The following is a 23759-nucleotide window of genomic DNA, read 5'->3' on the forward strand; positions in this document are numbered from 1 at the left end:
TAAGCAGAACTAACGAATATCAATATATTAATACAAATAATTATACCAATTTATATAAAGTAATACATGTATGTAGGTGCACATATATAGTCAAAATAAATGCTCATATATACAGGGATATACTGTATATTTAGGTTTGAGTATGGTGGCTATGCTGGGAAGAGCCAACTCTTGAGTTGTCTTCTGCAGATAAGGTAGTTATCTGTGGATCTTATGTTTGGGGGTAAAGAGTTCCATAGTTTGGCGGCTTGAACAGAGAATGATGTGCCACGTATGTTTTTTCTTCTTCTGATGTGGTATTTTGAAGCAGGGTGCCAATCTAGAGTGAAGGTTCCATTGTTGAATGTATTTGGGGATTGTATTCCTAATGAAGAGCTCTCCTGGTCCATGCATCACTTTGTGAGTGATACAAAGCAGCTTGAATGTGGATCTTCTGGAAACCGAAAACAAATGTGGAGCCTTCAAACCAGGGGAGAAGTGAGCTTGTGGCTTTATATGCGAGTGTAGTCTGGAAGCAGAGTTCTGAATCCATTTTAGTCTTTCGTGGTAGAGGCTATTGACGTGATAGAGTTTAGTCCAAACAAGAGAGATGGTAGCCTGAACCTTGTGTGGAAATCTCAGGTGGGAGAAGGTGCGATGCAGACGTTGTACGTAACAAAGCTTGATCTTGCTAGGTTATCCACTTGGGCTTGGAGTCCAAACCTCTGCTAAAACTTACTCTTTCAAATCACCTATTCCATCACGTCTTGATGATAAACTGCATTAACTTTAAGGTCAATGCTCAACTGGAGAAGGATTCTGCAAGGTTTCATACTTTTATAAACAAATTTGTAATCTTAGTACCTAATTTAGGTTGTTCCCATTAAAGGAACTGCAACTTTCAACAAGCATTTGAAATGCAATAGGTCTCGTTTTGGTTAAATTTAGAGCTATTGGCTTTGCAAATGAAAATGTATTTTAGAATTTATTTTCCTAAACATTATCCTAGCATTAGCATAACTAATAAAAGAAAATCCATGAAGCAAGGAAAGCGTGCTGTACCTTTGCCTGTTACTAGGGGTCCCTGTGGACCGCTACTAGGTATAAAAGGTACTGTACCCTGCAATAATGAAGGATACAACTCATCCACAGGACCGAGACCAGGCCCACCTTATTTATTCCCAAGCAACAGGGCTCATTGACACACACAAAAAGCATGGTAGAGCTTAGCCTGCTGCCATGGCTTTTGTCCTGCTCAAACGTGCTCAAATCCATGATGCACTCACTGAAATTCCAGCACGCAGGATGGAGGAAGATGTAACTGCGCAGGAGCAAGAAAAGACTGCAGAATGCCAGTCGACTAATGCTGCGCTTTAGCTTCAGATGTTTAAAGCCAAAGCATGGCATGCCGCCTTTGCTACTGAAGTAAATAAATAGAAAACTGATCTGGCGCCTGCCCTTTTTTAAAAAATGTATATTTATTGACTCCTGTAGTAATCATAACATCCACAGCAACATTTCGGAAGCTTGGTCAAGAGACTTCAAGAGGTTGGAAAAAAAAGGTCTATCTAATACTCCTCTGGAAATAACACTACATAAGGGAAATTATCTCTGAATCAATTCAAGGGGCAATTTGGTCTAAGTAAATGGTTCAGGTCGGAGTCCAAGGAAGGTTCTGAATTGGATCTGTAGAAAGGGTTTTGCAATCAAAGTTCAGTTTGCAGCCTGCACAAAAGTCTGAGGTCATCTTCTCCTCATCCTATCTGATTGACTGACCAACTAACTCACTGACTGACTTCCTCTCTGTCAGGGCAGCAATGTTATAATTGATAGTCCATTAGCAACTCTCCTTTGGTTGCATCATCATTAGAAGTCCATTGAATTGCTTTCAATCTCTTTGTGAATTTATGTGGTACACACTCCGCAACAGTGAAATATAATACCACACTGGACTTGGGAACACCGGTCTGGTCACACACTCTGGCCAGAATATTACTGCCATTGTTCAGCCACAGGTTTCCCATGTGCTCGTACATAAATTCTTTCCTCCAACTTTAACTATTCTACTACAAGAAATGCATCTATTCTAATTTAGAAATGTGTGAGAACGCCTGCGAGGAAAGCAAGTCAGAAATTGCTTTAGCTCCCATGAAATGCAATGATGAAAATGCAGGCCTTAAGATAAATGCCAACCTAAGACATTTAATTTAATGGTGCACATCTAATATCCATGTGCTTTTTAAACATAGGAGTACAATTTGTCCGTACTTTCAGTTTGTTTCATTAGTATACAATCAATATTCAAAAATGTGTGTTAATGAGCATGGCCTAGAACCACATTTTGAAAGTATATACGTGTAAAAGAAATCCATACATTTAAGATTTTTTTCCTTTCAATTTATTTTCGAATACTAAATACATAAAGGTTGTTAGGAAATAGCGATATCTCTGAGTTACAAAGACAAATTTGCACGTTTAAAGATCACAAACTAAGCTTCAGAAATAACTTGAAGAGGACAGTTAGAAATAAACTATTCATTGATATTCATTCTTGCAATATAGCATGCTTGAAATTCAAAATCTTAGTTGCAATAAAGCTTATACATTTGTTATTACATTTCGATCACTTTATTAATCCATATTGTCTATATTAATACATTTCTTTAGTCGAGGATCGGTTTTATGAACCTAAACATTAAATATAAATTTCTTTCATGCTCAATAAATACTCTGTGAGAAAACATAACTTCACGTGACGGAATTTCACACGGTCGACCGCGCGATGCATCCAGCCATTTAGTTTCACGATGGAGCACTTTTTGTTTTTATGACGATTCGTAGACCTGCCACATCCTCTGTACGGTGAAAACACATCGTTATATCAAGTATTCCCAAGTGGACGTTGTTAGTTTCCTATCCTACGCTGTCCGCCTCAAGTGCAGAGTTCTTCTATTGGAATCAAACAGTCCCCTATCAGAGTAAAGATCAGGTTTCCTACACCTCAGTTGGAAGCTTCCATTACGGATACAAACATAGATTCCAGTTACCTACTGTGCTTCATCGGTCATAAGTTAATATAATTGTGCATGAATACAGACTTCCTGAAGAAGGCTTACGCCGAAATGCGTTGAAATGGGAATGCACTTCTGTATTTTATAAAAATTATTCTACTGTCTGTCTTTTCATATTCTGTTATATGTATTGGAATTTTGTATGTAGTTAATTATAATAAGACTAAAAATTTCTATAAATAAAGATGATATAAAAAGTTAATAAAACATTAGAGTACATCAACACAATTATAGTGTGAGTTTAGTCATTAGTTTCAAGTTTTCTTTCTCTAATACAACAGGCACCAAACCCGGTGCAAATTTGCCCCCTTTTTACCCCAAGTGTTGTTTTCTAGCCAGGGTTCATCCCATTAGGCAGGGGCCCCTTTTTTTCAAAAACAGAAAACATAACTCCTACAGAAAAAACTCTTCACAGTGGTTTTGTCAGCTACAACACGTACATATCATAGTGTCACGTAAGCATCATGTGCAAACATAACATGCACTTTATATGCCAAACTCGTTGTTATCATGCTTTCTGTAAAGTGTAAAGAGTGGGCAACCTTGCGCTGTACCACCGGGTTTAATACATTACTCAAGACCTGGCTCTTCTAACTCCTCCTTTTCCTAATCATGCACTTAAGCACCGATAGCCCCCTTCGGGGGTGGTTTGTTGCGATATAACAAATCTCATCAACATAACAAGGGAAAATTAAAATGGTAATAAATGCATTTTATTACTATTTTCTTCACCTTTGTGGCTCTAGCAGCAGGGGGCAATGCTGCTCCATAATGGAGAAGTGTGGCTCAATGGTTAGAGCGGCAGACCCTGATGCAGAGGTCTAGCCTGGGACCTGGGCTCAATTCCCCGCCTTGGCGGGTCTTGGACTCAAAATTCCACGGACCTGATAATTCTTGCTTCGGTGCCTATTCTAATCATAAAGTCCCACTCTGCAACTCTGGGCAATAGCTTGCTTAATCTCCACAACGGCCCCCACAATGCTAAGGATGCCTGGCCTTCACCCTGAGGGTGCCCAGAAGTGGACGCTTCACAGGGAAAGCCAGGACGGGTTCCACAGCAGTATTCATACAAGCGCCTTGAGACCCTTGCGGGTGAGTAGTGCGCTATATAAGTATCAATTTACAAGTATCTTAGTGTAGTGGCTGTTTGTTCCACAGGGAAAGAAGTAGCGATCTGATACAGGGTGCCATACTGAAAAAAAGAAATGGAAAGTTGTACTCTAGGATAAAATACCAGCGAGTGCAAATCGAATACCAGCCATAATGCCTTTCATTTTCCGTGCTCCCTTTAGTACCCCATCTTATGCCATGGAATGCTAGGTTTATGCCATCTGTAATGTCAGGATAGACCAGCCCACCTCGCAGTTACTGAGAGCGGGTGGTCTTTGCAGACTCCGACTACGTCCCTATAATGAGCCGACCCAGCGCGCGCTCGGCAGGCACGCAAGGTACTTAATAAATAGCCCAGGGACCTGGGCATGGCTCAGTATGATTCTGGCCACCACTCAATTGACCGTGTGTGTGCCCCTGTTTGTACTCCGCCAGGCCCACCTAGCAACGACGATACACTGGCGACGACGGTGGTCTAGCCACCCCGCCGCACCTCGCTGTCTTCCTTGCGCCCGCTGCCATCACTTCCATCTCGGGAGCGCCCCTGCCTCGCCTCACGATCGGCCTACCTCACCCGCGGATGCCTCTACGCAAGCCCGCGACTCCGCGGCGGGACCTGTCTCCTGCCCACCGCCTCGACGGAGCTCCAGGACCGCTTTGGAATGCCGCAGCTCCTGTTCCAGGGCAGCCGAATACCGCATGCGACCTGTGGCTGTCCCAGAGCTGTGAACAGCCTACTGCGCATGCGTGCACACATATGTGGCCTCCAGCGGCTCCTCGGCCCTCTGCTCTGCCTGCCGCCGATGCAGTGAGTTCACTGCGATGAGCGTGCCGCCATTTGGCGCCTGGATACCCCTCCCAAGCTGTGGAAGACTGGCACAGCACTCTTTGGCCCCCCTGCACAAGCCATGATACCCCAAGGTTCTGCCAGCCAGCCAATCAGTAATTTAGTGCCTGAAAGCAGGGGCCCCATGCCATCTGCCATGCAGCCAGACTGTCCTGCACCAGCGGAGCCACCACCTGCGCAACACCCCCACGCGGCGTTCAGGCTACGCCCCAGCAGGCACACCTGGCAAACACAGCCTGCCATACGCCCTGTCTGCCGCCTTATCACGCCCAATCAGCGTTGAGCCTGGCCACAGGACCCACTGCGGACCACATTTACTGCGCTGGCGGCCCAGCCTAACCTCGCTTTTGCCAGTGCCAGAATGGTGACAGTGCCCCCGCTCGATCCCTTCACCATCACGGGGCCCCGCCCTCTCAGGCTGGGCGCTGGAAGGCATGGGTGGAGCACCTGGAGAACTTTTTCGAGGCCGCTGAAATCGCAGCCCCACGAAGACGGTCCATGCTGCTACATCTTGGCGGGGCAGACATCCACAAAATCTCAAAGCACATCAGAGAAGCAGGCCCGCCCAGAAACTATGCCACAATATGCGACGCCATCATGGCCTACTTTGAACAATTCGCCAGCCCAGACTATGAGCGTTATCTGCTACGCCAAGACCGCCAGCTCCCGGAGGAGTCTGTAGACATGTTCTAAGCCAGGCTGAAGGAGTTAGCAAGCACCTGCACCCTCCCATACAAAGATGATGAGATCCGTGCCCAGTTCATTCAAGGCTGCGCATCATCCAAACTGCGCCAACATGTCCTGCAACAGAACAACATGCGGATGAGAGACATTCTGAGACTTGGTCGCTCCAAAGAACTGTCGAAAGCCAGGGCTGCGCACATGGACCCTAAGCATTCGGTTGCTGTCAAAAAACCACCGGTGTGTGCCCTTTGCACCGCAGCCCAAAGAATCACGCCCCAGGACCGCGCAACCAAAGTCCACCGCACCCGCACAGTCCTCAGGCAGCCCCCCCATGAGGATGATGCGGAGGCCCATCACCTCACGACGGAGCCTGCCCTGCGCAAGGTAAAACCTGTAGTGCCTGCCGGAAAAGTGAATCACTTCTCGAAATAGTGTTGGTCAACACATAGGAGATATAGTAGCCCATGTCGGAGAGTGCGCACGATTGAACCATCCCCCAAGGGTCCACCCAGCAGTGACATGGATGACGATGAGCCCGATGCAGCCACGGTCCATGTGGTCAGGATGTTGAACACCCTCTCTGCTGACCAGCCTGCCACGACAATGTGCACCGTCGAGGTACAAGAACAGACAGTAGCAGCCCTCATTGACACTGGGGCCCCCATTAATTTCATGGCGGACAGAGTCTACAGCAGCTTACCGACTCCCCCCAGTGCTTCGCCCTACCAGAGTACAAGTCTACGCCCAGGTCTCCACTCAGTCTCCAATCAGGCTATGTGGATACTTCTTCCACGAGGTGTACATCTCTCAAGAAGGATACGGATTCCTACTCGGTTGCAGAACTGCATAAGATCTCAACTTGATTCACTTCCCATTCACTGTCCATGCCCACAACCTGGATAATCTGCTACTGGGGTTCGAGAGTCTGTTAGAAGGAATTGGATGTCTAAGAGGCCCTGCAATTCGCCTGCACATCGACAAGTCAGTGGCCCCTGTCACCCTCCGTCACCGGAGAATTGCATTCCATCTTCGCCCGAAAGTAGAAGCAGAACTAAGCCTTCTGGAGAGAGTCGGGATCATCGAAAGGGTGCGCAGCCTAACCTCTTAGGTGTCGCCCATCGTCGTTGCGAAGAAGCAGAAGCAACCCGATGCTGTCCGCATCGGTGTGGACATGAGTCCCTAATATCGCCATCAAGCGTGAGCGTCACTTGACCCCAACGGTGGATGACATAATTGGAGAATTGTCGGGCTCTAAATGATTCTCAAAATTTGACCTATGCTCAGGATACCACCAAATCCCGCTCCACCCGGACTCTCGCCCCATCACAACATTCTCCACCCACATGGGAATGTGGCGCTACACCCGCCTCAATTTTGGGATCTCCAGTGCCGCGGAGGTGTTCCAGAATATAATCAAGACCGTCCTCCAGGGGCTGGATGGCATCCTAAATATCAGCAATGACATTCTTGTGCACGCACCCACCCTAGAACAACACCTCCAATGCATTCACGCTGTGTTCACCCGGCTCCGAGACCATGGACTCACCCTCCACCTTGAGAAGTGCGAGTTCCTAAGGAGAGCCATCAGTTTCTTTGGGTACCGCTTCTCTGACAAAGGGACTGGCCCTGATCCAGACAAAGTCAAGGACATCCAAAATTCTCCTGCGCCAACATCAGTGTCCGGAGTCCTCAGTTTCCTGGGCATGGTTACATATTGTGGACGCTTCATCAAAAACCTGTCAGATCTGACTGGTCCCCTGCGAGACCTCACCAAGACCACCAGCCACTGGGTGTGGGAAGAGGAACAGGAAGTATCATCCAGAAGACCAAGGCCGCCCTTTCAGCCAAAACGACTTTGGCATACTTTGACCGCAGGATTGAGTCTCAGCTAGTGGTAGACGCTAGCCCCACAGGTCTCGGAGGGGTGCTGGCCCAGCAGCAAGCCTGTGGAGAGTGGTCACCCGTGGTCTATGCCAGCAGGACCCTTACATCCAGGGAGCAGCGCTACTACCTGTATGGACACCCGTTTGTGTTAATAACTGACCACAAACCCCTACTTCCACTCTTCCAGGGATCTTTATCATGACCCTCTCCGTGAATAGAGAAGTGTGTATTACAACTTCAGGAATTCCATTCACGGTGGAGTACAGACCAGGTACCCGCAACCCAGCCAACTTGCTGTCTCGGCACGCCCGGCCTGTCACAGGGTTGGGAGCACGGAGGCCGCGGCCACAGAAGAATATGTACGAATGATCATCGAACGATCCAGGCCCCTCCCGATCTCGCTAGAAAAAGTAAGACAGGCTACCAAAGATGACGACTGTCTCCAGTTTGCCATCCAAGCACTTTCCTCAGGGGATTGAAGGCCCCTCCAAAACACTACGTCATTTTGCCCCACAGAAGCGCAGTCCACGCTGAAGGCTCCATACCAGGTGCGCAACGAGCTGTCAGTCTCCGCTGATGGCTGTCTCCTAAGAGGTCCTCACCTTGTCTCGCCCGGACGCCTGACTCACCAAGCCTCCATCCTCGCACATGGATCGCACCAAGGGATAGTAAAGTCCAAGAACCGCCTCAGGAGCAAGGTCTGTTTTCCGGGCCTAGACCAACAAGTGGAAGCCATCATTCAGCGTTGTCCGGTGTGCCTCGCGACTGGCCTTCCCAGCGCCCAGCACCCATAATCACTGAAGCGGGCCCAAACCTCTCTGTGGGAAAAGGCCAGTGCATATTTTGGCAGCCTTCTGAGAGGAAAATATATGTTGGTAGTCGTAGATAACTTTTCACTATACCCTGAAGTGGAGATTCTCTCCTCCACAGCCGCTGGAGACTTCATTCCCAAACTGGAAAAGATTATGGCAACTCACTGCCTGATTGGAGCACTCCGGACGGACAACGGTCCACCTTTCACCAGCAGTGAACTTTCAGAATATCTTTCATCCCACCAAATCAAGCACCGCCAGGTGACCCCAAGGTGGCCCCAGGCGATTGGAGAAGTTGAGCGGCTGATTCGGACACTGAACAAAACAATCCAAATAGCCTGATCCGTCTGCCACATACCAATTCCTTCTGGAGTATCGCCTCACACCCCACTGCACCACCGGAATCTCCCCGAGCAGCCTCTGTTTCGGCCGAGTGGTTCCAACACCATCCCTCACCACCTGGTGTGGACCGAGTCCCTGAACCTTCTGAATCAGCCATTGGCCCAGAGAGAAAAGATCAACCAAGATACATCCCGGAGGAGGCGTGCTGAAGACAGTATCATCGGTGTTGGTGACCGTGTACTGGTGCGAGATTGCCACCCAGGCAGAAAGTTCAAAATGCCGTTTGAGCTGGACCCATGGATTGTGACAGAAGTCAAGGGCACAATGGTGACAGCCTCTCGAGGGAAGAGAAGGTAACTGTTGTAAATAGAATGGTCATAGATGACAGGATACTTCTAGTTGATTACATGTAGATTTATTGTAAGACACAGCTGAGCATACAACCTCGCCAGCTGACCAGACCATCAACTGACACTGGTAGAACCCTCTGGTACAGGTTAGAACACACACAGGTATACAGGAAGGCTGAGGAGGTGAAAACAATAAGGAAGGACTAAAGACTACAGTCGGCCATATTACAAGAAGAATCAATGTACAACACATCTCCCTCCTTACAGAAAAGAAAAGAAACAAACATAAAAATAAAGCTTGATGCATGGAAGACAACAACAATAATAATAACCACGGAAAGGAGGACTAAGAGGACTTGAACTAATTTCTTAGTTCATGAAGGCAAAAGAGCACATAGGGGCAAAGAGTGTAAAAGTGAAGTGTGAGGTGAGACACAACACTTAAAACAACTAATAGGCATCACCACTACCTACTCCCCTTAGACTAACAAAACAGGAAAAAGATAGTGCACTCCCTCCAAACTGTCTTTGACCAGCAAAACGGGAAGAGAAAGTCCACTCTCTCAAAAACTGTTTCAGTCCAGCAACACTTAACGCTCCGAGTTGAAGATGGACAGTTCAACATACGCCTTTGTGCTTTAAAGATACCACATTCATAGATAAGATTACTGAGTGCAGTATAACAAGCGATGTAAAAAGATACATTTTTCCTGACCAGGAACCTTTGTCCCCACTGCGGACCTTCTGTCCAGACTCTCACCTGGGACCTTTGTCCCCATTGTGGACATACTGTCAAGAATCTCTTCTGGGACCTTTGTCCCCACTGCGGACCTTCTGTCCAGACTCTCACCTGGGACCTTTGTCCCCATTGTGGACATACTGTCAAGAGTCGTAAATAGGATGGTCATAGATGACAGGATACTTCTAGTTGATTACATGTAGATTTATTGTAAGACACAGATGAGCATACAACCTCGCCAGCTGACCAGACCATCAATTGACACTGGTAGAACCCTCTGGTACAGGTTAGAACACACACAGGTATACAGGAAGGCTGAGGAGGTGAAAACACTAAGGAAGAACTAAAGACTACAGTCGGCCATATTACAAGAAGAATCAATGTACAACAGTAACCAGGAATGTATCTTTTTTTAAAGAGGATTCCCGCTGACTAGTTTGAAGAGTACATAACGCCCGATGAGCCAGCCCCTGCGGAACTGGGCAACCAGCACAGGCCAGGGGAAGATGGCTAACCCACCCTGGTTGCTCAGGAGTCCCAAAGTCAAGAGCGCCGAAGTGGGCAGCCAGCACCTGAGACAGAAGACTTGACGGATGTGCCTCTGACCCCTCTAGACATAAACAGTCAGAGTCAGTACAGCCTGCGGCCCCATCCGAGGCCGTCCAAGAAATATCGAGACTTTGTGGCCCGCTGTCAACCACTGTAAGCCCAAAGTAGAAGAACCCCGGTGAACCAAGTAAGACTGTTCAATGAGTGTCTTATATGTCAGAGACTGATGACTATTGTTTAAAAGTTAAGTTGTTTACCCAATATGTTTGATTTTTCTTTGGGAAAAGGAGGAATGTAATGTTGTCAGGATAGACCAGCCCACCTCGCAGTTATTGAGAGGGGGATGGTCTTTGCAGACCCCGACTACGTCCCTATAATGGGCCGACCCGGCGCGCGCTCGGCCAGCACGGAAGGTGCTTAATAAATAGCCCAGGGACCTGGGCGTGGCTCAGTATGATTCTGGTCACCACTCCATGACCGTGTGTGGGCCCCTGTTTGTACTCCGCCAGGTCCACCTAGCGACGACGCGACACCATCTTATGATGTGGAATGCTCAAATATGACTGTTGCTCAAATATTCTCAAAGAGAATTCTGAGAGTTCTCAAGGAACTGCTTTATCTACTCATGAATATATTTGAGAATTGTCCTGTGTTTTTAATTTGCACTCCTAACCTTCGCATTTTGCTGAGTAGGAAGGCAATTTCTACATTGGTGATCAACTACCCTGATCTCAGTTGTCCATTTGTTTCTTCTCTCCTTCATGTACTTATTTATTAGGATAGTTCCTCTCCCTTTGCACTCCAAAGTCCCCTCCTATTTACATTTTTTGTCTGAGACTTGAGTGGTGCATTTTTCCCTACATAGTTTTTCGTATTATAGGACTTAACAAAATTTACCTTACTCGTCAATGCAGAGAGCTGCTTCTAATTTATTTTGTATTTGGTCGTTCTGAAAGCTCATAAGTGTCTGAACATCTCCCAAAGCCCACCTGATGTTCCCCTGCACCCTGATCCATCTCACAGCTCCTCACTCCAGATCTAATGCAGTCCACTTTGCTTATCTCTTTCCCCATCATCTCCAGCCTATGTTGTGCAGGTGACAGGTTCGTGAGTGGGTGTGCATTGTTAACACAGTTGAGCCAATGAGCCCAACTGAGATGCCAAGGCATCATTTCTCACTCTCATAAAAGGACACAAAAACTCAAGAGGCTAGTTAGCAACTTGATCAAACACAGCAGGAAAGCCTTGATCCCCGAGGGCAATGGGTTGTGGCTGTGAAAGCAGAGGTGATGCATAGCTGTGAAGAACCCTCTCCAATAGTTTTAAAATTAGGCTCATGGAAGTAGTCTATTTTCCAACTGCAGTTGTGTCTTAACCTAAGGAATTGCCCAAAAGGTAGACCATCTGTGGGTGCTCTTGGAGTACCGCTCTGATACTCTAAAATAGTTTCAGTTGGTTTACATATGTTTGAGTGAGTGAGCAATTCCAAGCTGTGCAATCTTTCACCACTGATACAAATGCTCTAAAGATTTGTACTTAAAGCTTACAGGTGTTTGAATTGCATTTATATATAGCTTACTACAAAGTCGAGGTGTTGTAGTATCCCTGAATTCAATTAATCCCTGTAGCCATCAAGTCCTCAGGTAAATATCAGTGTGTAGACTCTAGCCCTTATGCTTACAACTCCTAAATAAAACTACTGTGATCAAAATATCACTGTTTCTACCACTCTGGTGCTCCAGTCATCTAATTGCCAATCTATAATACAAGAGTTTGAAATATTGTCAACATATTTGCACAAAACGCTCTGCAGGCATCATTGAATTGCTATTATACTGATGTGCAACTGGGTGCAATTATTAACACGTAAGGGAGTCTGCCCAATTGTATGTAGAACTAATACTTGTTCATGTTGATTTGTTCACTTTGGCAAACTGTGCATGACTATCGTTGTGTTTGTGGTCTTTTTTTTATATACAAAATCGCTGCCCAGTTTGTATGTATCAATTGTCTTAAATCATTTGCTGGGATTAACTTCCTTTGCCTTCTTACATTATTTGTATGCAACAAATGATGCTCCTTGCTAATTTCTTTTTTTAAAGAATTCCAATTGAACCGCTATTTATTTAATATACTGTTGGCCCACGCTCTCACTTGTTTAAGGGTGGCTCTAGTTCTCAGTAATACTATTGTAGCAAAGAAAATGCATAGGCCTACATGAATAATGGAATTTTTAACTAACTTAGTTTACAAATCGTAAAACTGGCATTCAAGATACTAGTAGTGGTTACAAACCATGACACCCACAAATCATGCACCATCCGAAAATGTCACTTTATATGGACAGCTCACGTTGATTTTCTGTTCCTGTCACCAAATGTAAGAGGCTAGAAGAACCCTCTAAACTCTGCTACAGATAGGGACACTCTGCATAGGGCTGGAATAACACTACAGAGCTGTAGAGAATTGCCCTCTCTGAAGGGTCACCCCAAACATTTTGCCTTCCTCCTCTTTTTCTGACCACCTTTTTGTTGCCTTGAGGACTTCGGGCACTTTACCACTGATGACCAGTCCTAACCTGTATGTGCTCTCTCCTCTAAAAGTGTGCTACTCCTGAGGCACAGCCGGGAGCGCTTTTTTAACTTGAAAGTACGCTGATTTTAAAAAGAATTTGTGTGTAATATTTTGTCACCGCTACCCCCCCTTCCTACCTGATTGATTCTCTGTGGGCTGATTATCGCTTTCTCCTACCCTCACGCAGCAGAGCTAACGCTGCAGCGGGAACGCCCAGCTAATTGCCGCCAGCAGCGAGTGAGCCGGTCCTGTGGCCACGCCCACTCGCTCGAGGCCACGCCCCCTTCGCCTTCTTTAACATGTGCATTTCACGTACGCGCAGCGGACGGTCGCAGCGGGCGCGCCGAAGGCGCGCCTAAGGCAAGCCCGTCTGGGCCCGTCCGGGCCCGGACGGACCCAGGCCCAGGGACTCTGCTGGATCCACCTCACAATCGTCTGGTGTACACAGGCGACATGCTCCGGGCTCTTCAGCCGGAAAAAAATCAGGAGTGTCGCTACATCCACGGTGAAGGCAAACCCTTTTCCATCTGCACACGCTGCAACCCAGTTACTCAGCCCCTGGCCAAACCTGGACTACAGATAGGCCTTCTTAACTGCCGCTCCCTCCCTAAGCATGCACATGAAACCAACCTGATGATACAAGATCATGGTCTGGACGTACTGTTTCTTACTGAAACTTGGCTTTCTGACAGCTCTGATTCTGATATCATCATCGCCCTTCCCCCAGGCTATCTTATTCAAGCCCTGCACAGACCCAGAGGGAGAGGAGGGGGGTTGGCCATAATCTACAGAGAACACCTTATCTGTAGAACCAACAACGCCAACATTGAAGACTGCGAAAGTTGCCATTTTGCTATCCAAACCTCCCCGGTACATTCCCTTTCGGGACTGCTGATTTACCGCCCTCTGGGTACACCTGAAATTCCTTAATGCTCTCACTGAAATGGTATCACAATTAGCCTCCTCTGCTTCTAATTTCCTCATTGTGGGGGATCTCAATCTTCACTTTACAGACCCCTCAGATCGGACAGCATCCGACCATCTTCTGGACCTTATGTCATTCAACATCCGGCTGGTTAATAACTAACCCACCCACGATAAGGGACACCTCCTAGACCCCGTCCTCACTAATATCGCTGATATTACCACCGCCCCCCCCCCTGCCTCTGCCATGGACAGATCACTTTCTCATCCCTATCTTTTGGGATTCACCTACAGCACCCCCCCAAACCGCTAAAATTCAGGTTACCGACAGACGGTGGCACAAGCTTGTACCAACCGAATGGGCCACCTTTCTTTCAGACTCTATCCCTATTTTTTCCACCGATCCTGTTACGGCCGACAAACAGTTCAACTCTTGGATCACATCTTCTTTAGACAAACTCCTCCCTAAAACCGCCACTCTCAAACATACCAAACGAGTGCCCCCCGCTCCTTGGTATACCCCAGAGCTTAAGTCTCTGCGACAGGAATGTAAGAGAACAGAACGTTCCTGGTGGAAGGATAAGTCTAAGGTAAAAAAGGACGCTTACCACACCTCCCTACTAACTTACAAAACCACCATATGCAAGACAAAAAGTTTATTCTTTCAGGAAAGATAAGAAAATTCAGTTTGCTCTAGCAAAGAATCTTTTATCATCTTGAAAGAACTTCTTAAGGTTCCAGACCCCGGACCGAGAAACCCTCCAGACCCCAAGGCAGATCAGGAAAAATGCCATCAGCTAGCTAGCTTCTTCAAAGAAAAGATTCAGAAAATCCTCGACTCGATCCCACCTACAAATCCGAGCGAGGAAAACGAGTTCCCCGATACTCCTACCTCCCCCCGCCTATCTTTTTGGGGACAAGTAACCACCGAAGAAGTTGAAAAAACGCTAATTACCATCAAAAGCGGATCTCCCAGGGACCCCGCCCCGCTACGTACCCTCAAGGAAGTAGCACCCATCATCGTCCCTCCCCTCACCCATCTGATCAACGCCTCATTCCAACAGGGAGTCGTTCACTCTAGCTGCAAGGCGGCAGTCGTCAAGGTGCTATTAAAGAAACCCTCTTTGGACCCTGTGGACTTGGCCAACTACAGGCCAATCTCCCTTCTCCCTGGGACCAGCAAGATTCCCGAAAAACTTGCGAATAAGAAACTATCACAGTTTTTGGAATCCAACAATCTGCTAAAAAGCTCACAGACAGGTTTCCGCCCAGGGCAGGGCACTGACATCGCCCTCCTTGCGGCGGTGGAGGAGGCCAGAGCACTTTTAGATGCAGGAGGATCAGTGGCAGTGATCCACCTCGACCTTAGTGTGGCCTTCGACACCGCCAACCACCAACTCCTTATCAAACGGCTTAGGAGGGTCGGTGTGGAAGGTACCGCACTATCCTGGCTGTCGTCCTTTCTGGCCCAACGATCCTTTCAAATCTGGGAGAATAACACCCGCTCCTCCGAAACACCCCTCCAATGTGGCGTGCCTCAGGGCTCCTCCCTGAGCCCCACATTATTTAATATCTACATGTCCCCATTAGAGGAGGTTGTCATCCCGTTCGGAGTGAGTATAGTCAGCTACGCTGATGACACACAAATAGTTGTGTCCTTATCCCACCCAAGCCAACAACCTGCGGACTTATACAACTGTCTGACGTAGATACAAGGTTGGATGAACAGCTCAGCCTTAAAACGGAATGGCTCAAAGACTGACATTGTCCTCCTTGGTCAGAAAGGGCTCGCCCTCCCCCAGAACATCTGGCCACCCTGTCTGCCCCCCCCCCCCCCCAGATCCGAAACAGGAAGTAAAAAGCCTGGGTGTGTGGCTCGAAACCGATCTTTCGTTCACCACACAAGCAAAAAAAGTAGCCGGGACATGCTTTGGGCTCCTTAAGTCAATGAGATAGATTCTGCCCTTACTTCCTTCCACCTCGCAAAAACTGTTAATCCAAGGACTGATACTATCTAGGCTAGATTACAGTAACTCTATTTACTTGGGCGCCCCTGAGGCAACTTTGAACAAGCTACAGAGAATCCAAAACGTCGCTGCCCGGATTCTCACTAATACTCCTGCCAGAGCTTCGGCCAAACCAGCCTTGAAGCTCCTTCACTGGCTCCCAGTGAGGGAGCGAGTGAAGTTCAAAGCCCTCTGCCTGGCCCACAAACTGCTTCAAAATCAAGGCCCCCCTATTTTAAGAAAATTTATCAGACCTTATAAAGCTTCAAGATCCCTCCGATCTGATAAGGAGTCTCTTATCATCATCCCCAGATTCAAGAAGGCACGCTCGGGTGGAAGACGCTTTTCGGTCCACACCGCACGCCTCTGGAGCGCACTCCCCCGCGACCTGAGAATAGAACCAAACTACCTACGATTCAGGAAGCGGTTGAAAACTCATCTTTCCCCCTAAAACTTTGTCCTCCCTGAACTCTGACCGTCCCCCCCCCCCTTCTCTTTGCCCACTGACCCGCAGGTGTAGGGATCTTAGCGCTGGGATACCTCCGGGTGACTACGCGCTTTATAAATTTTTTTAATAATAATAAAATAATACAATGGGTTTACACCAGTCTGCTAGAATTGATTTACTTGCAAGTCCCTTTTAAAGTGGTATACTATATACCCAGTGCATGTAAATTAAATACTACTATTGAGCCTGCAGCACTGATTGTGACTCCCTCAGAAGCAGCCTTTCAAACCTGTCTCAGGCCTGCCATAGCAATGCCTGTGCATGTAGTTTACTGCCACGCTGACTCTGCATTTCAAACTACTTGCCAAGCTTGAAACTCTCCTTTTATTACACCTAAGTCACTCCTAAGCTAGGTGCTAGGTAGCGTAATGGCATGATACTGCGTAAATCAAATGTAGGACATGTACTCGTGTGTTTTGTATGTTCTGGTAGTGACAAACAGCCTGTTTCACTTTTTGCTACTGTGAGGCCTACTCCTCTCATAGGCTAGAATGGGGATTCTATAATACACTTTTAAGCTGTAGTTCCTGATCAGAGAAGAGTAGTTTTTTCATGTTTCATATGTTTGAAATGGTAATGACAAATTCTCCTTACAAGGGATGTTGGATTTAGCATTAGTGTTTTAGAAATGGCACTTTTAGAAAGTGGACATTTCTCTGTGCCTATAACTCTGTGTGATTTGCAGCCTGTCTCCAATACACGTCTGTGCTGGGTGGCTTCTAAACTTTGTGCATTGCCTTTAGACATCCACAAACACAGAAAGGTGCAGCTCTTCTGCATTTCCAGCGTTCATCTACATTCTGATGGTTCTTCCTGGGCTGGGAGGAATAGGAGGGGCTGACAGACTTCAAAAGGCAGTGTCTTGTCCACTCACAAAGCACTGATTTACACCCCACAGATAGCCTGGCAGACAGAACTGCACTGAAAGGGATATGTGTGCACTTCAGAGAGCTGCTTTGAAGGCACCTTCTACATCAAATGCACTTTAGGTTATAATACTGGGTCTTTGACCCCCTAAAAAAAGACACTTCTAGATCTTGAACTGAACCTATCCAGGGTCGCTCCTCTTGCCCCTGTCACTTTCCCCAGCTTCCCGAGGTTAGTTGCAGCAGTCTTGGGGAGGCTCCAAGAGCAGGGAAAAAGCATACATGTTAAACACATAATTTAGTCTAAAGACTCACAACTGATTACGCAAAAATAGCTTTGTTTTACCTGGTTCCCGCCTAAAATTGCCACTGCTTCTATATGTTAATGGAGAAATTACATTCCCCAGCCAGGTCCTGGTAGACTACGGTTATTGGATCATTCTATTTCTTATCATATCTTTTTCCGCACTATTAATGTGAATATTGAGTATTATTTGTATATATATGGTATTGTATTTTTAATGTCGCTTTATGATTTGTATTTTCAAATCGAATAAAGCTTATGAAATTGAATTGAAATTGGATCATTCTATCATAGTTGTTTAAAATTTCTTAATGCTGTGTCCCCTTAAAAAATTTAAAAAAAATGATGCTCTGCCCTACCTCAATTTTTTCACAATTATTCTGCTAAATTGGCAATGTTTAAATATGTCTAAACACACATACTCCCAGTAAGGATATAAATGATAAAAGTTGTTAGTGAGGGTACATTACAAGGGTGCTTACTGCCGCCCATGTTTTTGACACTTAAAACAAAGCATGATATTTCACTTGGCCAGAGAGTGGCACCAACCTCCCCTCCTTTGAGATCACTTAAGGCTCCCCCCCAGGGTGGGCCTGCCCCCAGTTTCTATCATTGTACACCCCCCTGCTTCCAGGCCATGATTTTCAGATAACAAACCAGGGCCTGTAGCATTTGCTGGCTTTTAATATAATGTCAGTAATCTGCATCTCAGTGGCTGTAAATCAGCAAGAGTTTCCTATGAGCACCTCACCGTTGAAGCACATGTGGAACCTCCAAGGACCATACAGGTTACCCTTTCTTCTGTATCTTATACATTTTTAATTGGCAATCACACTATTCCTTGAATACTGAAATGTTATAAACTCAAATATGTGAAATGTCAAAGTTGAGATGTCAGTTTTTTGGCCTTAAACCTGTAAAATGCGATTTTATTTCAAAACCGCAGTAGAAAAAACCTACACGTTATTTATTTTCTATCTTGTCCAGTTTTTTGGAAACAGCAACATATTACTGTATGAAGCCGAAACCTGGAGAGAAGGAAGTTTTAACACAAGATTTCTTTACCCTCTGGCATGAATTCAGCAAAGTCTTTCAGGACGTCTGGAAGACAGAGTACAAGACAGTTATGCAAAAAAGGTAGGGACTTCTGTGACACTGCCAATGTATTATTAAAAAAACTATCTTCTCTGCTGCAAGCATTTTCGTATAATTATTTCCGAATTATGATTATTATTCGTTTTGTTAATTTATTTATATTTATTTTTTTGCCGCATGACTTTTGAAGATCGAGCCACCAACAGGTAATCCTCTAACTCGGTATTCGCCGATTGTATCATATTATTTTAATACACTCACTGTAAACACAACAAGTTTGGTTTCGTTTCAATTTGTCTAGTGAGAAATTGAATTAGATAAAGCTAGTTTTATGTAGGGAAAGGAGAATTTCATATGGCAGAAAATCAGTGTGGAATATGGCTGCGTGTGAAAATGTAGTGTCTGCAGTTTTAGTATTGATTGTAAGGCACAAGAGAGCTTCACCTGAGTTTACTAGGGATTTTCTTCGAAGTAAAATGCTGCACTTATAGTATTTTAACTATAGATTAGGAAATTGATAGCTGTTATCCAATTGAGCAATTTCAAACTGTTTTTATGTATCTCTGTTAGTGTACAACCATACAATTTATTGGGCATACCATTTCATTCGTGTAACCACGTGTTAGCACTTCAAACTAGTTTCCCAAGAAAAAGTTGTGAATATATTGCACATGGGGAATCTTTGACGTAATTTCAAAGCAACTGATCACTTAATCTAGAAATTGTGATTCCTGCAATTTTGTGTAGGGCTTTAGTTTGCAGGACTTTGCTTATGCAGACTTAATGAAGAAAGGTTTCGCTCTTGGACTTTTCTTACAATCGGGAGTTTTGGAAATATGAAATGTAGGAGAAAAACGTGTACATCTGAAAGCATTCTACTGATACTGCATTTTTTCTAAACAGGCAGAACTTGCACGAAAAACAAGCATGTTCATAGCCAATGGGTCTTGCCTTTGGGACCTTATACGTTTTTAGCCAGAGTTATTGGCTTTGCAATGTTTTTAAGCTATGTTGGTGAGCATTATGGCTGCTGTGCAGCATGTTGAAAAGTTATAATAAAGCGTTAAAAGCATTTTTGTTACCTTAGATATAACCAAGAAAGCGTTATGTACAATTTAACAACCCATAGAAGAATAAGCATAAAAAGGCATGCTGGACAAGCCATGCCAGCTCAGTGAAGAAAATTAATATCCAGTCTCAAATGATGGCATACCAGAGAGCCCAAGCCGGTTTATCACTCTAGATCCAATTTATTGATGCATGGAAAGACACACAAATTTTCCATTATTCAATGGTCCTTTGAATAATACACTATTCATAGCCTAGTGGGCATAATGGTTGAACTTCTAAAATGAAATAGTGGCCTTATACTCCAGTTGTATCGAATGTAGACACTAAACTTGGATTCTGAATCGGAGAAATCACTTTACCCTTCACAAAAAAGCTTGAGTTTTAAAAGGTTCAGTACGGCGAAAAATCCATTTAATTTTGGCTCACACAAGTTCTCCAAATTGTTTGCCACATCTCTCAACGACAAAGCAGTTGGAATATAAACCTTACATAAAGAACTGGCATTTAATCCATAATAATGAATAAAGTATTCACTGCTGTAAACCTGTTAGTAAGAAATGCATGTGATATTGATGTGTGTGTGTGCAATATCTTCAACCATAAAGTCTCTCCAGTATCTTAGCAATAATTGATTACCCATTATCTGAAATGCCAATGTAATATATAATATATTATCTGGGCCAAAAATTCAGAAACTGTTAATGGTTTTAAGTGTTTCACATTTGCGCAACACTCTTGGAGAGGTAATGATGGTGCATTCGAAATTCAGTTGCAGTTTCACGTGAACTGGTACTTAAATTTAAATAAAACAACATAAAAAAAAGAAAAGGCACATATAATTTGCTTTTGCTGGGGATTTTGGATGGGGCACACTATAGCGTCGTTTTGACAAAGTTAGCTGTGACGTCCTCGGGCCGTTAATTTGTCTGAGATTGGTTTTAAGGAAATAGGGGGGCTGTGATCCCTTGGACTGACCCTCTGTTATACTACAGGTTTTGTACGTGAATCACCCAAGAGAAATGCAGCCTCACTTTTGTGATTGGCAAACTTCTTGCAAATGTGGGGTCGTACTTGCATGAATCAAGAGTTTAATATGCAATGGAAGTTTAAAAAATGACCTAAAGTAACCGGGTGATTAGGATAATGTCTCACTTAATGGTTTAATCACAGTAATATTGTTGTGCATGTATTTCTTATTTCCAGAAATAACAGCCTGCTCTGAAGTGAACATTTATAGTCTGTGCTCTGACCGGTGAGGGAATGAATGAATGACACGCTGCTAGCTTGCCAGCCTCCTGGTGTATTCCCTTTACAGTACATTGATATCAAAACACACAAATTCACACATGCAGACACCAATAGACATCCATGCACACAGGCCTAGCGCAGCACACACACACTCTTGTTTTCACTTTTCTTTCCCATCACACTCATACTAGCCCCCGGGGTAACGAAACTTGAGGGGGCCCCCTGCAAACCACATGGAAGGGGCCCCCTCCCATTCTCCATGCCAGTCTAGAGCTCTCAGGCCAGCGACCCGCCATACTGCTGGGGATGCGGGGCTATTGGTACGCCACTGTCACCAATCCAGCCGTTGTAAGTAACACTGGATGGTGGAGTTAAAGGTTGGGCTTAGTCTGCCAGTAGGCTATCATAGGTGGCGATCGATTCATTACAGGGTCCCTGCCATCAGTACTCGGGATGTTTGCCCAATTTTAGGTGGGTTTCCAGATGCAGACTCCTGTCATGATATACAACATCGGGCCCACTCACCGTTCAGTTTTGACAAAAGTGCATCCACTGCTCCTTCTTGTTTCCGTTTTAAAACATTAGACAATGCGGCAATGCAGTATTTCAAAAGCAGATGTAACTACAAAGAGCACATTTTGATAATACATTTTTGCTAGTAGACAATAGCAATCTTAAGAGGGTTTGCATAGCTTCATACTCACTGTGACCCCAATTCCATCACATTCTCTCTCTCTCTCTCTCTCTCTCTCTCTCTCTCAGTGAGTCAGTCTCTCTCTCTCTCTGTCACCGTCAATCAGTCTCTCTGTCAGTCAGTCTGTGTCTCTCTCTCTCTCTGTCAGTCAGTCGGTCTCTCTCTCTCAATCAGTCAGTCTCTCTCTCTCTCTCTCTCTCTGTGTCAGTTTCTCAGCCAGTCAGTCTCTCGGTCAGTCAGTATTCCGTCTGTGAGTTTGTCAGTCTCCACTCTCTCTCCACTCTTATCTCTCTGTCTCCATTCTCTCTCTCAACTCTGCCCACTCTCTCTCCACTGTCTCTCTCTCCACTTTCTCTCTCTCTACTCTCTCTCCTCTCTCGCTCTCTCTCCACTCTCTGTCCACTGTCTCCATCCACTGTCTCCCTCCACTCTCTCTATTCTCTCTTTCTCCCTTCTCTCTCTACTCTCGCCACTCTCACCCTCTCCCCACTCCCTCTCTCCACTATCTCTCCACTCCCTCTTCTCTCTCTCTCCACTCTCTCTCCACTCTCTCTCCTCTCTCTCTCTCTCCACTCTCTCTCTCCACTCTCTCTCCTCTCTCTCTCTCTCCTCTCTCTCTCTCTCCTCTCTCTCTCTCTCCTCTCTCTCTCTCCACTCTCTCTCTCTCCACTCTCTCTCTCTCCACTCTCTCTCTCTCCACTCTCTCTCTCCACTCTCTCTTCTATCTCTTCTCTCTCTCTACTCTCTCTCCAATCTCTCCACTCTCGCCTCTCTCTCTCCACACTCTCTCTCTCCACTCTCTCCACTCTCTCCACTCTCTCTCTCTCCACTCTCTCTCTCTCCACTCTCTCTCCACTCTCTCTCCACTCTCTCTCCACTCTCTCTCCACTCTCTCTCCACTCTCTCTCTCCACTCTCTCTCTCCACTCTCTCTCTCCACTCTCTCTCTCCACTCTCTCTCTCCACTCTCTCTCTCCACTCTCTCCACTCTCTCCACTCTCTCCACTCTCTCCACTCTCTCCACTCTCTCCACTCTCTCCACTCTCTCCACTCTCCCTCTCCACTCTCTCTCACTCCACTCTCTCTCCATTGTCTTCCTCCACTCTCTCTCCACTGTCTTCCTCCACTCTCTCTCTTCACTCTCTCTCCACTGTCTGTCTCCACTCTCTCTCTCTACTCTCTACTCTCTCTCTCTCCACTCTCTCTCTCTACTCTCTCTCTCTCCACTCTCTCTCTCTCTCTACTCGCTCTCTCTCCACTCGCTCTCTCTCCACGCTTTCTCTCTACTCTCTCTCTCTCCACGCTCTCTCTAATCTCTCTCTCTACTCTCTCTCTCCACTCTCTCTCTCTACTCTCTCTCTCCACTCTGTCTCTCTACTCTCTCTCTCTACTCTCTCTCCACTGGCTCTCTCCACTCTCTCTCACTCCACTCTCTGTCCACTCTCTCCCACTCTCTCTCACAAAGTAGTGTGCGTTGTCATGGGAGTCCGCAGAAATGTTTCCTGGGGCGGCACATTTTTAACTTCATCACCATCCCCCTTGCACCCTTCTTCCCTCTGCCTTGCACCCTTCTCGCCCTCCCCCTTGCTCCCTTCTCGCCCTCCCCCTTGCACCCTTCTCGCCCTCCCCCTTGCACCCTTCTCGCCCTCCCCCTTGCACCCTTCTTGCCCTCCCCCTTGCACCCTTCTTGCCCTCCCCCTTGCAACCTTCTCGCCCGCACCCTTCTCCCCTTCCCCTTGCACCCTTCTCCCCCTCCTCCTTGCACCCTTTTCTACCTTGCACCATTCTCTCCTCTACCTTGCGCCCTTCTACCCTCTGCCTTGCACCCTTCTCCCATCTGCCTTGCACCCTTCCCCCATCTGCCTTGCACCCTTCTCCCCTCTGCCTTTTACCCTTCTCCCCTCTGCCTTTTACCCTTCTCCCCTCTGCCTTTTACCCTTCTCCCCTCTGCCTTGCACCCTTCTCCCCTCTGCCTTGCACCCTTCTCCCCTCTGCCTTGCACCCTTCTCCCCTCTGCCTTGCACCCTTCTCCCCTCTGCCTTGCACCCTTCTCCCCTCTGCCTTGCACCCTTCTCCCCTCTGCCTTGCACCCTTCTCCCCTCT

The 23759-nt window shown here is 46.2% G+C and overlaps 1 protein-coding gene across 1 annotated transcript in view; it reads left to right on the forward strand.

Annotated features, from left to right (window-relative positions):
- Positions 1 to 23759, forward strand: part of LOC147708863 (uncharacterized) — a 678829-nt gene that overhangs the window by 635017 nt on the left and 20053 nt on the right. The window contains 1 exon segment of the mRNA XM_086925788.1: positions 18537 to 18686. Within this exon segment, the coding sequence (XP_086781914.1) occupies positions 18537 to 18686 (150 nt within the window).

The sequence above is a fragment of the Lissotriton vulgaris genome, chromosome 6 (genome assembly GCF_964263255.1).
Source record: "Lissotriton vulgaris chromosome 6, aLisVul1.2, whole genome shotgun sequence".
Taxonomy (NCBI): domain Eukaryota; kingdom Metazoa; phylum Chordata; class Amphibia; order Caudata; family Salamandridae; genus Lissotriton; species Lissotriton vulgaris.